The 16990-nt window shown below is 37.0% G+C and overlaps 1 protein-coding gene across 2 annotated transcripts in view; it reads left to right on the forward strand.

The window, feature by feature from the left end:
* Positions 1 to 16990, forward strand: part of GRID2 (glutamate ionotropic receptor delta type subunit 2) — a 1570085-nt gene that overhangs the window by 1294263 nt on the left and 258832 nt on the right. For both annotated transcript variants that reach the window (XM_043438630.1, XM_043438631.1), the window contains exon 13: positions 8317 to 8512. In XM_043438630.1, the coding sequence (XP_043294565.1) occupies positions 8317 to 8512 (196 nt within the window). The remainder of the gene's footprint in view (positions 1 to 8316; positions 8513 to 16990) is intronic.

Here is a 16990-nt window from a genome sequence, read left to right on the forward strand (position 1 = left end):
AAGAGAATTCAGCACCACCAAACCAGCTCTTCAACAAATGCTAAAGGATCTTCTCTAGACAGGAAATGCAGAAAGGTTGTATAAACGTGAACCCAAAACAACAAAGTAAATGGCAACGGGACCACACCTATCAATAATTATCTTAAATGTAAATGGGTTGAATGCCCCAACCAAAAGACAAAGATTGGCTGATGGATACAAAAACAAGACCCCTATATATGCTGTCTACAAGAGACCCACCTCAAAACAAGAGACACATACAGACTAAAAGTGAAGGGCTGGAAAAAAATATTTCACGCAAACGGAGAACAAAAGAAAGCAGGAGTCACAATACTCATATCAGATAAAATAGACTTTCAAATAAAGGATGTGAAAAGAAACAAAGAAGGACACTACATAATGATCAAAGGATCAATCCAAGAAGAAGATATAACAATTATAAGTATATATGCACCCAACATAGGAGCACCGCAATATGTATGGCAAACACTAACGAGTATGAAAGAGGAAATTAATAGTAACACAATAATAGTGGGAGACTTTAATACCCCACTCACACTATGGATAGATCAACTAAACAGAAAATTAACAAGGAAACACAAACCTTAAATGACGCAATGGACCAGCTAGACCTAATTGATATCTATAGGACATTTCACCCCAAAACAATCAACTTCACCTTTTTCTCAAGTGCACACGGAATCTTCTCCAGAATAGATCACATCCTGGGCCATAAATCTGGTCTTGGAAAATTCAAAAAAATTGAAATCATTCCAGTCATCTTTTCTGACCACAGTGCAGTAAGATTAGATCTCAATTACAGGAAAAAAAATTGTTAAAAATTCAAACACCTGGAGGCTAAATAACACGCTTCTGAATAACCAACAAATCATAGAAGAAATCAAAAAAGAAATCAAAATATGTATAGAAATGAATGAAAATGAAAACACAACAACCCAAAACCTATGGGACACTGTAAAAGCAGTGCTAAGGGGAAGGTTCACAGCATTACAGGCTTACATCAAGAAACAAGAAAAAAGCCAAATAAATAACCTAACTCTACACCTAAAGCAATTAGAGAAGGAAGAAATGAAAGAAAACCCCAAGAGTTAGCAAGAAGGAAGAATCCTTAAAATTAAGGCAGAAATGAATGCAATATGAAACTAAGAGACATAGCAAAAATCAAACGAAAGCTAAAAGCTGGTTTTTTGAAAAAATAAACAAAATTGACAACCTTAGCAAGACCATTAAGAACAAAGAGAGAAGAACCAAATTAACAAAATTAGAAATGAAACTGGAGAGATCACAACAGACAACACTGAAATACAAAGGATCATAAGAGACTACTACCAGCAGCTCTATGCCAATAAAATGGACAACTTGGATGAAATGGACAAATTCTTAGAAAAGTATAACTTTCCAAAACTGAACCAGGAAGAAATAGAAGATCTTAACAGACCCATCACAGGCAAGGAAATCGAAACTGTCATCAAAAATCTTCCAGCAAACAAAAGCCCAGACCAGATGGCTTCACAGCTGAATTCTACCAAAAATTTAGAGAAGAGCTAACACCTACCTTACTCAAACTCTTCCAGAAATTGCAGAAGAGGTAAACTTCCGCAAACTCATTCTATAGGGCCACATCACCCTAATTCTCAAAAACTGACAAAAATGCCACAAAAAAGAAATACTACAAGCCAATATCACTGATGAACATAGATGCAAAATCCTTAACAAAATTCTAGCAAACAGAATCCAAAACATATTAAAAAAATCAATACATCATGACCAAGTGGGCTTTATCCCAGGAATGCAAGGATTCCTTACTATCTGCAAATCAATCATGTAATACACCACATTAACAAATTGAAAGATAAAAGCCATATGATTATCTCAATAGATGCAGAGAAAGCCTTTGACAAAATTCAACACTCATTTATGATTAAAACTCTCCAAAAAGCAGGAATAGAAGGAACATACCTCAACATTATAAAAGCCATATATGACAAAACCACAGCAAGCATCACCCTCAATGAATAGAAAATTGAAAGCATTTCCCCTGAAATCAGGACAAGCAGGGTGCCCACTCTCACCAACTATGTTCAACATAGTGTTGGAAGTTTTGGCCACAGCAATCAGAGCAGAAAAGAAGTAAAAGGAACCAGATAGGAAAAGAAGAAGTGAAACTCTCACTGTTTGCAGATGACATGATCCTCTATATAGAAAACCCTAGACTCTACCAGAAAAATTAACTGAACTAAATCAATGAATATGTAAAGTTGCAGGATATAAAATCAACACACAGAAATGCCTTGCATTCCTATATACTAACAATGAAAAAACAGAAAGAGAACTTAAGGAAACAATACCATTCACCATTGCAACAAAAAGAATAAAATACTTAGGAGTATATCTACCTAAAGAAACAAAAGACCTACACATAGAAAACTATAAAACACTGATGAAAGAAATCAAAGAGGACACAAACAGATGGAGAAACATACCGTGTTCATGGATTGGAAGAATCAATATTGTCATAATGGCTATTCTACCCAAAGCAATCTATAGATTCAATGCAATCCCTATCAAGCTACCAACGGTATTTTTCACAGAACTAGACCAAAGAATTTCACAATTTGTATGGAAATACAAAAAACCTCGAATAGCCAAAGTAATCTTGAGAAAGAAGAATGGAACTGGAGGAATCAACCTGCCTGACTTCAGACTCTACTACAAAGCCACAGTCATCAAGACAGTGTGGTACTGGCACAAAGACATAAATATAGACCAATGGAACAGAATAGAAAGCCCAGAGATAAATCCACGAACCTATGGACACCTTATCTTTGACAAAGGAGGCAAGGATATACAATGGAAAAAAGACAACCTCTTTAACAAGTGGTGCTGGGAAAACTGGTCAACCACCTGTAAAAGAATGAAACTAGAACACTTTCTAACACCATACACAAAAAATAAACCCAAAATGGATTAAAGATCTAAATGTAAGACGAGAAACTATAAAACTCCTAGAGGAGAATATAGGCAAAACCTCTCCGACAATAAATCACAGCAAGATCTCCTATGGACCCACCTCCCAGAATATTGGAAATAAAAGCAAAACTAAAACAAATGGGATCTAATAAACTTAAAGCTTTTGCATACAAAGAAACTATAGAGCAAGGTGAAAAGACAGCCGTCAGATGGGAGAAAATATAGCAAATGAAGAAACAACAAAGGATTAATCTCAAAAATAATACAAGCAACTCCTGCAGCTCAATTCCCAGAAAAAAAAAACACACAATAAAAAAGTGGGCCAAAGAACTAAACAGACATTTCTCCAAAGAAGACATACAGATGCTAACAAACACATGAAAAGATGCTCATCATCACTCATTATCAGAGAAATGCAAATCAAAACCACAATGAGGTACCATTACACGCCAGTCAGGATGGCTGCTATCCAAAAGTCTACAAGCAATAAATGCTGGAGAGGGTGTGGAGAAAAGGGACCCCTCTTACACTGTTGGTGGGAATGCAAACTAGTACAGCCGCTATGGAAAACAGTGTGGAGATTCCTTAAAAAACTGGAAATAGAACTGCCATATGACCCAGCAATCCCACTTCTGGGCATACACACTGAGGAAACCAGATCTGAAAGAGACACGTGCACCCCAATGTTCATCGCAGCACTGTTTATAATAGCCAGGACATGGAAGCAACCTAGATGCCCATCAGCAGACGAATGGATAAGGAAGCTGTGGTACATATACACCATGGAATATTACTCAGCCATTAAAAAGAATTCATTTGAACCAGTCCTAATGAGATGGATGAAACTGGAGCCCCTTATACAGAGTGAAGTAAGCCAGAAAGATAAAGAACATTACAGCATACTAACACATATATATGGAATTTAGAAAGATGGTAACGATAACCCTATATGCAAAACAGAAAAAGAGACACAGAAATACAGAACAGACTTTTGAACTCTGTGGGAGAAGGTGAGGGTGGGATGTTTCAAAAGAACAGCATGTATACTATCTATGGTGAAACAGATCACCAGCCCAGGTGGGATGCATGAGACAAGTGCTCCGGCCTGGTGCACTGGGAAGACCCAGAGGAATCGGGTGGAGAGGGAGATGGGAGGGGGGATCGGGATGGGGAATAAGTGTAAATCTATGGCTGATTCATATCAATGTATGACAAAACCCACAAAAAAAAAAAAAAAAAGATGAGGAAAGTAAGGTTAACAGGGGTACTTAACATCACACGGCTTACTAATAAGAGACCTGCTTGACTTTAAAATCTAACCTACCCAATATCAAAGCTACTGCTAATATCAGACTATCACATGTATCAAAATTAATTTTCAATGCTTGAAAGGTTTTAAGTATTTTTCTTCCCATGGAAAGAGTTTGTAATCAGCCTAGATCCACCCAAATACCTAAAATTTAATTTCACAGAAGTGCCCTAAATTACAGTTTCTTAATATTTGTAATGTTCTTGTAAGTAACTAAATACCACTTACCTATCAGACAGTACTGTTTAGTATAGAACATGGGTATATTAAATAAAAGAAGAATTTCAGTAAGATGTTGAGAAAATAAGCCTGATTAAACTGGAAAAACATTAGCTTTCTTTTATACGTATAGCTGTGGACACTCATTTTTACTGTGTGTATGAGTTGGGGTGTGGGACTGGGAGTGGAGGGCTCAGGGCTCATGGATTCGCAGAGTGATTGCGGGGTTTTGTGTGTGTTTGGGCTTCCCATGTGGCTCGGCAGTAAAGAATCTGCCTGCAGTGCAGGAGACCTGGATTGGATTCCTCGATTGGAAAGATCCTCTGGAGAAGGAAATGGCAACCCACTCCAGTATTCTTGCCTGGAGAATCCCATGGACAGAGGAGTCGAGTGGTCTACAGTCCATGGAGACACGACTGAGCACCCACAGCACAGCATGTGCATGTATATGAGTTTTGTGTGGTTAGGCGGAAAGACAGAATATATCAGTATGAGTATATTCACAGCTAACTCTTCTCTGAAATGCTCTAGATTTTCCCATTTCTTCTGTGTCCTGGGTAAACGTTGCCAATTGTTAGAAAAGAAATGTCAATATTTGCCAAGGTAAATTAATCTATGTGTTAGGTGCTTGTGAACTATTTTATAATTGTGTAGCATTTTAAAACAATGATTTGGCATGTCTAAATAGTATCTACTCAGATGTTGACCTTAAGATATAATGGTTTTGAGGATTACCCCTTGTGAAATAACCTACTTAATTTGTTTAGGGCCTCATAATATAGACCATAGCATTTCTGCTGATCTAAAATCTTATGAGCATGAAAATAACAAAATTACTACTTATAATAGGTCCTTTCTTTCTCTGTTTGGCTCCTAAAACAACTTTCTTTTTCTGTGATAAGCTATTTGTGTTCACTTCATTTTGCTTCATTTTATTTTTGTCACCTTTGGTGTGCTATCTTGGTGTACTATGATGGAATGACACTGAATCAGACAAGCTGTAATTTTTATTGCAGGCATATCTCATGGCACATTTATAAGCTGAACTTGATATCAGAAATGAAGCTAGAGGGAACATGCCTTTGTTCTAAGTTACAAAATGTTCTGCTATTCTGAATTTCAAATATGTTGAAAATAAACTGCCTCTTTCTGACATCAAGAACGTCACATAGGAAACCTATCAAGATATTGCTTTAAAATTTCTGAGTGTATAAAACAGTTTTGCCAGCTAAGAACCTGTATTATAATTCTATATTCACATTTAAAGCTAATATTCAAAGTGATACCATGGCACAAAAATTTGCTTGTATTAAAGATCCAAGCAGTTGATTTCAGTTTTCTTTTCATGGAAAGCTAAGAAGGAGCATTAATTTATTTAGCAGTATTTTACTAGTATGACTATTTGAGCAAACCAGTTACATATTTAGATATAGGCATAAACATTTTTTTCACCAATACGCTATGATCTTGCCAAGTGGAAACCTTTGGAAAGTTATGATCGAGATTGATTGCCAGAAACTATGGGGCAGAAAGTGGCCAATCATATCCAGGGGGGGTTTCTGGTGAATCCTAACATGGCTTTCTCCAGTCCTAACATTACCTTCAGGTTCTAGAAAGCTCAGGCTGGGTATAACTACCTAACCTTGCTCTTCCATTTGTAGATATTGAATGAATGAAATCTGCTATCATAATCTTTATTGACAAGTTTCATTTCTTCCCCCTGTGTAACCAGTTTAAAGCACATCACTATACATTGGGAAATATGTTAGAATGTTAGTTTTGAATATAGTTTTACTTCTTCTACTAGAAACAGTATAAATTAGAAATAAACTGTTCTTTTAAAACAAAATTCTTATTGCTACACTAGTACCAAGGTAAGTTATGGTACGTTCCAGCAGCAGAGACCCTGTCACTCTGGTACTAGGCTACACTCTTAACTATGGGCAACTCACTTTTATTCTTGCTTCTGCCCTCAATTATTTATCTATATTGTCACTTTTTCTTTTACAAATGCAGAATTATCTCAATAATTGTAGGATATTCCAGAAAATTCTCCCCTTCAAATAGTCTGTTTTACTTTCTTTATTTTACCTCCTTCAAGGAATGAGCAAGCAAAGGAATCTGTTGTTTGTTCTTACTTCCCCTTGCTGCTGCAGGGTCCCCAATAAAGCTTTGCTTGCAAAAAGAAAAAAAATAGTAATTTTTAAATTCATCATTTCATGAAGCAGAAGTGTAGAGCAAAAAGGAATTACCATGGTATCACTCATTTCCATAGAGTAGATGATACACATCAACAACATAAAACTCAATAAAATGCAGACTAAATTTTGCTGAAAGTTACCATTAAAAACTGGCACAAATATTCCTTTAACAAACATGGCCCATAATGTATTGTTTGCAACACAATTTTGCACATGATGAAAATTTGTGACCTGCAAGGGTATTCCCAATACCCTTACCCAATGCTAGCGTTGCTTGCAAAGACCCCCAGGAAATCATTAGCAAACTCCATCTAGAAACAGACCAAAAGGTCAGAGGTATACATAATATGACATTCATGGCCCGTGGTTTTATAGGGCTGTGGGTATTTGTTCTTGTTCAAAATATGGTATAGTGCTTCAAAGCATCTGCTCCCATTCTTAGAGGTTAGTGAATTTGAAGCATGCCAGCATCTAATTTTAAACAGTATGCCAAAGACACATATTTGTTCTTAAATGTCAGTCATTAGAGTGGGGTGCCTACACAAATTCAGTGAGTTCCAGTGAAGTGGTAATTGGTTCTCCAAGTTAGATAGTATGAGTGTCTTATCAGAAACTCAAATATAAGGAAATTGACCATCAATTTAGAGACGAATAACCTGGGACAAGTAGATACCATCTGTAACTTACAGATTGATTTGAAAATCCTGGAACATTATTCTGTAAAAGAGAAAGCTAAAAACATATTCAGCTTTGCAAAAGCATGAAATTTACTCTATTTTAATACAAATAGAAATCTCTCTCTCTCTCACACACACACACACACACACACACTTAAAGCAAATCTAGCAAAAATAAATAAATAAATATAGAGATACAAGTCAGCATCTTGCAGTAGAAATATGGTTTTCGGAGTTGGTCAGATCTACATTTGAATTCTGTCTTTATCCTTCAATGGCCGTGCCACACTAAGCTAATCCTCTATTCCCTGTACCTAAGTTTTCTTATCTATAAAATAGGTGAAATAGTTCTGAACATGCGGCATAGCTGTAAGGATAATGTATGCCAACTGCATAGCATGTATGGAGTAGCCACTCAATAAGTAATGACTATTACAAATACTAGTTTTTAAGTATACACCTACCCAAACATGTTGTTTATACAAAATGTAATTATTTTATAAAAATGCTGAAGCCTTGTCACCTAAAAGAACATAAGCTTAAAGCTTGCAACATACTGAAATTTTAAAAAACTATATGATTATATAGCAATATAATTTCATGTTTCTTTGCTTTGATAGCGATTGCTTGATTTTTTTTTTTCCCGCTCACAGCAGGGGGGAGAAAAATAGCCTTGCTCTATCACTCGAAATTTCCACCTTTCCTTTAGTAATGATTTTTGTCTTCTTGTGATCCATGTAGGTTCTATACACCCTTACAGCAATTCTCTTTCTATATTATATCTTAATGTTAAGAAAGAACAAAGGAAAACAAACAATTTGACATTTGTATTTATGTATATTACTTTTTGCTTCCTTTATTTCCACTTGAAAGTATTCAGTATTCTGTCTTGTGTCTCTCTGCTCTCCCAATAATCAAGGTCTCTCCAGGACCTTTCCAAGCAAACAGATATTCCTTACGGCACGGTCCTGGACTCTGCAGTTTATGAGCATGTTCGCATGAAGGGAATGAATCCTTTTGAGAGGGACAGCATGTATTCCCAAATGTGGCGGATGATCAACCGGAGCAATGGATCGGAGAATAACGTCCTGGAGTCCCAAGCAGGCATTCAAAAGGTACTGGCCATAGTTCTGCATTTGTAGTCTACCATTCTGTCCCTAATATTGGAATTGCTAAACTGAGGCTGATACTTCCTTTTTGTCATTTTAACTTTGACATAGAGTTTTCAGTTACGGCTTCCCAGGTGGCTCAAGTGGTAAAGAGTCCACCTGCCAGGGGATGTGGGTTTGATCCCTGGGTCGGAAAGATCCCCTGGAGGAGAAAATGCAGGAGTTTTCAGTTAAATTATGCCTTTTATTGGTTTAAGAAGATTTTGAGGTGACTCACTACACCTGTAGAGGGAATTCACAGATTTCTGTGGCATGGCTAAGGATCTTTTACAACAGAATTTCAAAACTAGAAAACATGAGCTGGTATTTTGTTCAGAACAAGGTCAGGGATTATACACATGAAGACTGGAAAAGGCTTTTACAAATTCCATTCCAAATATCATTCAGGTTATCCAAGTTTTTCAAAGAACTCTGGTTGTTTTCTACACTACATTTGTTTTTAGATGAAAACTTTATCTTATGATTATGTGAAGTTCTGTGGGAGTAAAAGTTAATCTTGTCCACAAATACAGTTTCAATGAATGTCTGTTTCTATTTCCAAAATGAAAATCTTTATTAATAGCTTATTTTTATAAAACCATCATTTAGAAGTTATTTAAAAAACACAGAGAGCCATCCTTTGTATGAAAAACATTAAGTTAATTTTTATTCTGGGCTGTGGCTTATAAACATGTACATAGAAGTAATTCTTTCTTCCTCAGGCCCCATCAACCTCCATGAGAGAACTGAATGATTTTTGCTTAAAATTATCCCAGCGGCTTTCACAGTGAAAATCACAAGGGCTGACTTTCAATAAGTAATTATGGGATGAATGAATGAATAAATGTCCAATAACAGCATCAATGGTGGCATATACTTTTTTCTGTCACCTTTCACAGCATAGTAATTTGAACTCCAAGTCTGAGTTCCTTGTTTAGAAGGCAAACTCAAAACTACCTTGTTGGAAAATGTTTTGTTAACTATAAATATTATTCTGCCATGTGGGTATATCAGTCATGTCCAACTCTTTGTGACCCTATGGACTGTAGCCTGCCAGGCTTCTCTGTCCATGGGATTCTCCCAAAAAGAATACTGGAGTGGGTTGCTATGCCCTCTTCCAGGGGATCTTCCCGACCCAGGGATCAAATCTGCGTCTGTTATGTCTCCTACATTGGCAGGCAGATCCTTTACCACTAGTGGGAAGCCCACATTCTGTCAGGTTCTAGGATTATTCTATACCTTTTCCTATGTTGTCCTTTACTACTGCTCTTGCTACGGTTTCCTAGTGTAACCCTCGTAATTTTTTCAGTCACTGCACTGATACTATTGTTTAAAAACTACTAATGCTGACATAAAGGTCTTTCTGAGTATAAATGATGCCTTTAAGTAAGTGACTGTCCTTGAGATGTTAGCAACGGCTTCTAACTCCTTCACCCTCATTATTTGAATCCCAGTTTCCCATGGCCCAGGTACCAATCCTGAAATATATATTTCTTCTTTTTGTCCAGAGGCCTGTTCGTTCTTAGAATTTCAACACAGTACCCTCCACTTACTGGGGACATGGGGGAGGCAGGTGAGATTTGGTGGGTGAGTGAACTTAGATGTTGTACTGGGGAGAAAGGAGGAGAGATTTTAGGGTTTACTAGGTACTCACTGGATGTGGATGAATTTAAGCCTCAGAATAGTTTTTGAAAGAGTTCTTTTCCTTCATATTGTCTATTGTTAAGAAAGAATTTTGCTTTCTTGAGTATAAATTGAAGTTCAAAATTTATATCTTTATCAATTTTAGATCTAAAGCTCCTCATACTTTTCAAAGTCTTTCTATACCATAACATTCTCCAGAGAAAATTCAATTTCTGATCTCCACAGATACAAATTCTCAATAAAAATATTTTTCAAACATACATATTCACTCCATTCATTCAATCATCCAGTACTTGCTAATTAACAATTATGAATCAGACACTGAGGTAGGAACTGGAGGTAAACCCGACCACAGGGGAATGCCTGGATTCATGAAATATAGTCTGATGAGACAGATTGAGAAGGAAACTAAAATACATGATCAACAAAATGATTTACATTATGATAAATGCTATCAGGAAGACAAATAGGATGCTATTGTAGAAATTTGCTTGAGAAGCAGTAATCAGTAAATTTCCTAAGGCTATAAGATATTAACTACAATCTGTCTGATCAGGAAATGGTCATGTGGAAGACAGGATGACAAAGCATTCAGGCAATGCTTAGCATAGGTTAAAGTCCAAAGATCCATTCAGAAACCGATTTAAAAATCTACATGAAGTTGACACTGTTGAATGAGAAACAGTGGAGAATAAGGTTAGTAGGCAGGGGATAGATCATACAGGACCTTGCCCGTGGTTAAGAGCTTGGATTTTATTTGAATTTAAAAAAAAAGATGTAACTGAAATAACAGAATGTAGTGGTTCATTTTTATTTATCAAGAAGATCATATAACTTCCATGTGGGAACTGGGTAAGAATGAAAATAATGAGACCATAAGAAACTTGTAACTATCTAAGGTAGCCAGCTAAATTAACACCTTGTTTCATTCCTATGTTCTTATATATACACACACACACACACACACACACACACACAATTACCCGTCATTCTTTGTATTATTATAAACAAGTTACACTTCTGACATCCCAGTATTTCCAAAATAATATATAAATCTAGAGATAACATCAGTTGCTACATAGATGCTTTGGGTTAGTCACTCAGTCATGTCTGACTCTTTGCAACCCCATGGACTGTAGCCTGCCAGGCTCCACTGTCCATGGAATTTTCCAGGGAAGAATACTGGAGTGGGTTGCCATTCCCTTCTTCAAGGGAACTTCCCAACCCAAAGATCGAACCTGTGTCTCCTGCACTGCAGGCAGATTCTTTATTGTCTGAGCTTTAAGATATATTTATATATCATTTAAGGTCTTCAGTGTTCTTTAAGAAAACCCCTTGTTTTTTAAGTATGTACATAGAATTTCCTACATTTTCTGGGTTTTTAAAAAAATTTATGCTGTTTAACTATGGGTATATGTAAAAATAAACTGTAAATATTTACACGCAAAAAATTCCTGTCCAAGAGTCTATGAAATAGAAGTGTTTTAGACTCAGCTATTGACAGTTTTGTAGCATGTGCTATGAAACTTAGTTAATTATTTTTAGGCTTTCATATTTCTTTTTCTTTTAATGCATAACCATTCCATTGCTTTTCAACTTGGGCTTGTGTTTTTTATACTGTTGTTAAATGTCATACTTTTTTTTTTTTTAATCTGTTATGAAGAGTGGAAAGAACTCTGATCTTAGGAAAAAACTCTCTGGTTTTCATTCTTGTTTCTTCCAGTTGTCAGTTCTATACTTTGGACAAATTACTTGGTTTCTCTAAGATTTACTCTTCTCATCTGTAAAATTATCACAGTGTGAGAGTTAAAAGCCTGGACTTTGCAGGCATACAAATAGGTTTGAATCCAGTTTATTTTTTAAGTAAAAGGTGTAAATGTGACTAGTTACTTAACATTTCTGGGACTCAGAATTGTTATCATGATATTAAGAATTTCTGCCTCTTATGGTTTTGATCATTATTATACATATATATATATACACACACACACACACATACATATATATATATATATATGTAGAAGCATCAGTAAATAATATGATTAGAATAATAAACTCTTAAGATGATTCTAAAGTTTACATGAAAGAATGTATATGTGAGTGATTTCTTATTACAAAGCATTATTATTTGGTATTTCCTAAGGTTAACCTAAAATTATGACATAATAGAAAAAAATGCCATAAAAGAGGTAGAGAACAATTTTTGTTTCTATTCCCTGATAGTCTGCTGATAAAGACTGCTTACAAGTTTAAAGCTGCCAATCAAGTCCCCAAGTATTTACTACACCCCATATGTTCAGTTTTCTGATATAGTAGAGGAGTAGTGAAGAATGTTCTTATTAATTTATAATGGGAAATATCAAAATGAAATTTGCTTATTGTCTACATTTCTTTCAACCAGTATCAGAGACAGCTGAAAACTAATTAGACGAGACTGCTACTGCTAAGTCACTTCAGTTGTGTCCAACTCTGTGTGACCCCATCCCTGGGATTCTCCAGGCAAGAACACTGGAGTTGGTTGCCATTTCCCTCTTCAATGCATAAAAGTGAAAAGTGAAAGTGAAGTCGCTCAGTCGTGTCCGACTTTGCGACCCCATGGACTTCAGCCTACCAGGCTCCTCCATCCATGGGATTTTCCAGGCAAGAGTACTGGAGTGGGGTGCCATTGCCTTCTCTGAGATAGAGACTAGGTAGTTATAATAAAATGTATTTTGGTTCAGTTTTCAAGGTCTTAGCCAGCTTTTATTAAAACACAAAATCAACCAACCAACCAACAATAACCTCTTCACCTGCTAAAGCTCACTGGGAGTTCATAAGTTTGAGAACTATAACACATGAAATGTTTCTGGTGGATTCTTCCTGGAGGAACCAGTCTTGCACATCTCACACAGAAACTCCCTGTTCTCTGCCATTGATTTCTAATTTGTACAGGCAGAAAAGACCCCTGAGGTCTTATATGTCAATATTCCACAAAAGGCCAAACTTCATCTATAGTATATTTGACAGGAATTCATATATATAGTAACTCCCTACCAGAAAAGCCTGCATCACTGTGAAAACAATCCTCCCAATCTAATTGCAATTTTAAATGGATCTCATTAATGTCTTAGTTTGTGCTTTTTCCTAACTGTACTACTAGTCTCATCGTTTTTCTTCAGTTCAGTTCAATTCAGTCGCTCAGTCGTGTCCGACTCTTTGTGACCCCATGAATCGCAGCACGCCAGGCCTCCCTGTCCATCACAAACTCCCAGAGTTTACTCAAACTCATGCCCATCGAGTCGATGATGCCATCCAGCCATCTCATCCTCTGTTGTCCCTTTCTCCTCCTGCCCTCAATCCCTCCCAGCATCAGGGTCTTTTTCCAATGAGTCAACTCTTCGCATGAGGTGGCCAAAGTATTGGAGTTTCACCTTGAAGGTAAATTCCGATCCCTTCTAACAGCTTTGATCTGCTTATACCAAAGATACCTGTAAAAATGAGGGTTAGGTAAACAAGTTCTAGTCTGCTATTCTTCAGAGGCGTTCACCTGTACCACACTAGCCTAATTAAACTGGAACAAATGTGTTTCTGCCTTCCTCTTCTTAGGACTTTTTGTGTAAGCAGGAAAAAATGTGATTTGAAAAATATAACTGGAGTTTTTTTTTAATGAATTCATCCAATAGTTATTTATTGAGCATATTCTATGTATCAGTCAGTGTTTGGGTCTTTGAAATGAAGATAAATGAAAAAAACAGTGCCTTCCTGAAGTATACATTCTAGTGGAGAAGGCAAACAATAAACCAGATAAATAAAATACATTGCATTTCAGGAGTAATCACTGACACTGGAATAAATATTAATACATAAAGTAAGTGAGGGGTGGAGGCAGAAGAGAAATATACACCTGGATAAAGTTTTTCCTGGCATAGGGTCAGCCAGTGCAAAGGCCCTGAAGTGGGAGCAAGCCTGGATGTTCTAAGATTGTGAGGGAGGCTAGCGTAGCTCCAGAAATGCAGTGCAATATTATTAACTATGGTCACCACGCTGCATATTACATCCCTATGACTTGCTTATTTTATAACTGGAAGTTTGCACCTTTTGACCCTTTTTACCCACTGTAATCTTAACTGTGGAATGAAAGGCATCTGAATATCTTAAATTATTTAGGTGATTCTGATTCACAGCAAAGATTGAAAACCACTGATGTAATATTTTGAAACCATGGAAATGACTTTGGCATTTACTCTGATATAGGAAACCAAGTAAGGCTTGAGGCCAGAAGAGGGCCATGGTCTGACTGACTTTTGAAGGTCCACTCCAGGTGCTGTGTAGAAAACAGGCAGGGGCTGGAAGCAGGGAGACCAGTGCAGAGGCCGCTGTAATCTTCCAAGTGGGACATGATGGTGGGTGGACCGGGGGTTATGGTGAAAGTGGTAAGAAGTGGTTGAGTTTGAATGTATTGTGAAGGTAGTTCTGATGAGATTTTCTAGAAGATTGAATGTGGAGTATGAAAAAGAGGAGTTAAAGATGCATCCAATATGTTTCACTTAAGTAATTGGAAGAAGGAATTTGCCATTTATTGTGACTGAGAAAACTATGGAAAGAGCAGATTTTAAAAACCAAATTAAAATTTGCCTTTGGCATGATAGTTAATATAAAATGCCTCTTAATTATCCAGGCAAAGATGCCAAGAAGTTTGCTTCATATATGAATTGGATGTTTAGGAGAAAGTTCTAGCTGGAGATAAACATCTGGGGATGATTAGCATAATGTTTGCCTTTTAAAGTAATCAGACTGGATGCTATCACTAAGGACGTGTGTGTATCTAGAGAAGAAAGATATCCAAACTAATCCATGAGACAGTTTAATATTTAGAAGAGGGGAGATTTTAATAAAAGGGTATAGCAGAGTCAGGGAATGATCAGCCAGTGAGGCAGGAGAAAAACCAAGAGCGGTTGTTTAGAAGCCAAATGAAAAAAGTGTCTCATGGAAGCTCAAATGAACAACTGTCAAATCATCTCATGGATCAAAGATGATGAAGACTAAGAATTAGTGATTTCTTTGGTAACCAGTAGTCACTGGTAACCTTGACAGAAGCAGATCTGGTAGAGTGAAAGGAGCAGGAATTACAATTCAATTGGAGAGAAAAAAAAAGAAAAGAGACAGTGGTGATTATGAGAATAGGCACTTTTTAAAGGCGCTTTCCTAGAAGGAAATAGTGAATAATAGGACAGATTCCTGGAGTGGGATGTGAAGTTCAGGAAATTTTTTTTATGAGAGAAGATATACAGTGTCTCTATATTTATGGGACAATATAATAAAGAAGGCAATACTCATGATGCAGGAGAGAGACAGGAGAACTGCCAGGATCCAGTGTACAAGTGGAGGGTTGGATTTAGGAGCACAATCCAGCCATAGTAAGAGGAGGGAGGGTAGAGTATACAGGGATACCTTCACATAGGTTGGAAGATGCAGTGATGGGAGCACATGAAGGTCCATTTTTGACTGCTTATATTTACTGGAAAAAAAAAAAGAACAGGGACCAAGGTCATCACCAAAGCAGGATAGAGATTCTGGAGATTTAAAGAAAGAAAAAGTAGGCATGGTTGTTCTGGAAAATGGGAGGAACCATTAGACTAGTGAAATATAATAGATTCCTAAACAAGACTAAAGACCCCTTTGCAGTAGTGGTCATGACTATAAATTGGGACTAATCAGCATGATTGTGGGGTTCTCTCTAACCTCACTATCTTCAGGTGCCAATTCCACCAGAATGGTGTTTGCCAGATAAGTGTGGTAGAAGACAGTGAGGTGAGGAAGTTGAGAGTATATGTAAAGAAATGATCTCCATTATAAATCATGGGATCTGAGCTGTATGGGAAGGAAGTCAAAGCACAAGGAAATTGAGGCTAACAAAAGGATGGCATGAACAATGGACTATAGGTCTAGATAGGATTGGAGAATTGTTGGAGGTAGTGAACCAGAAAGATAGGATTGGAAATAATATGAAGTTTGGTTCTGAGATGACACATCTGAAATTGAGATGATAAAGACAGTGCTGGCATCGGAAATGATATGACATGAGAGTGGGTGGCTAATGTGGGAGAAAAGACACGATCTTTGGAGAAGTAGAAGCCAAGAGACTGATAAGCCAAGTACTGGAAAAGGATGTCTATGTGAATAGTCGAATCACCAAGAATAACCACAGAAGAGGAATTTGAGGGTGACAGAGAGGCAAGTGATAAAATCTTTAAGTTTGGAGAAGTGACAGAATTAGCAGATGTCTGCAGTAAGAATGAGTAGCATGTAGTAGAGTCTGATAGTGTGAGTTTCAAAGCTGAAGGACTTCAGAGACAAGGGTCTAAAACTGGTTCAAAGGGCAAGGAGAATACCTACCACTGATCCAGCAACAGTGGTGTGAATATTGTAGAAAAGAAAAATAGCCATCATTTGAAAAGACCAAAGGCACTGTGGTATCTCTTGAGGAGAAGCAGGTTCTACTTAGCAAAAGAAAGGAAAAGGATATTGTGTTGTTGTTGTCCAGGCCCTAAGTCATGTCCAGCTCTTTGTGACCCCATGGACTGCAGCATGCCAGGCCTCCCGGTCTCTCACCATCTCCTGGAGTTCGCCCAAGTTCCTGTCCATTGAATCAGTGATGCTATCCAACCATCTCATCCTTTGCTGCTCTCTTCTCCTTTTGTCTTCAATCTTTCCCAGCATCAGTGTCTTTTCCAATGAGTTAGCTCTTCAGATAAGGTGGCCAAAGTATTGGAGGAAGAAAATTTTAAAAACCAAAAAAGGAAATTTAAAAACCAAAAAAAC

This window comes from Cervus canadensis, chromosome 19, assembly GCF_019320065.1.
Source record: "Cervus canadensis isolate Bull #8, Minnesota chromosome 19, ASM1932006v1, whole genome shotgun sequence".
NCBI classification, from domain to species: domain Eukaryota; kingdom Metazoa; phylum Chordata; class Mammalia; order Artiodactyla; family Cervidae; genus Cervus; species Cervus canadensis.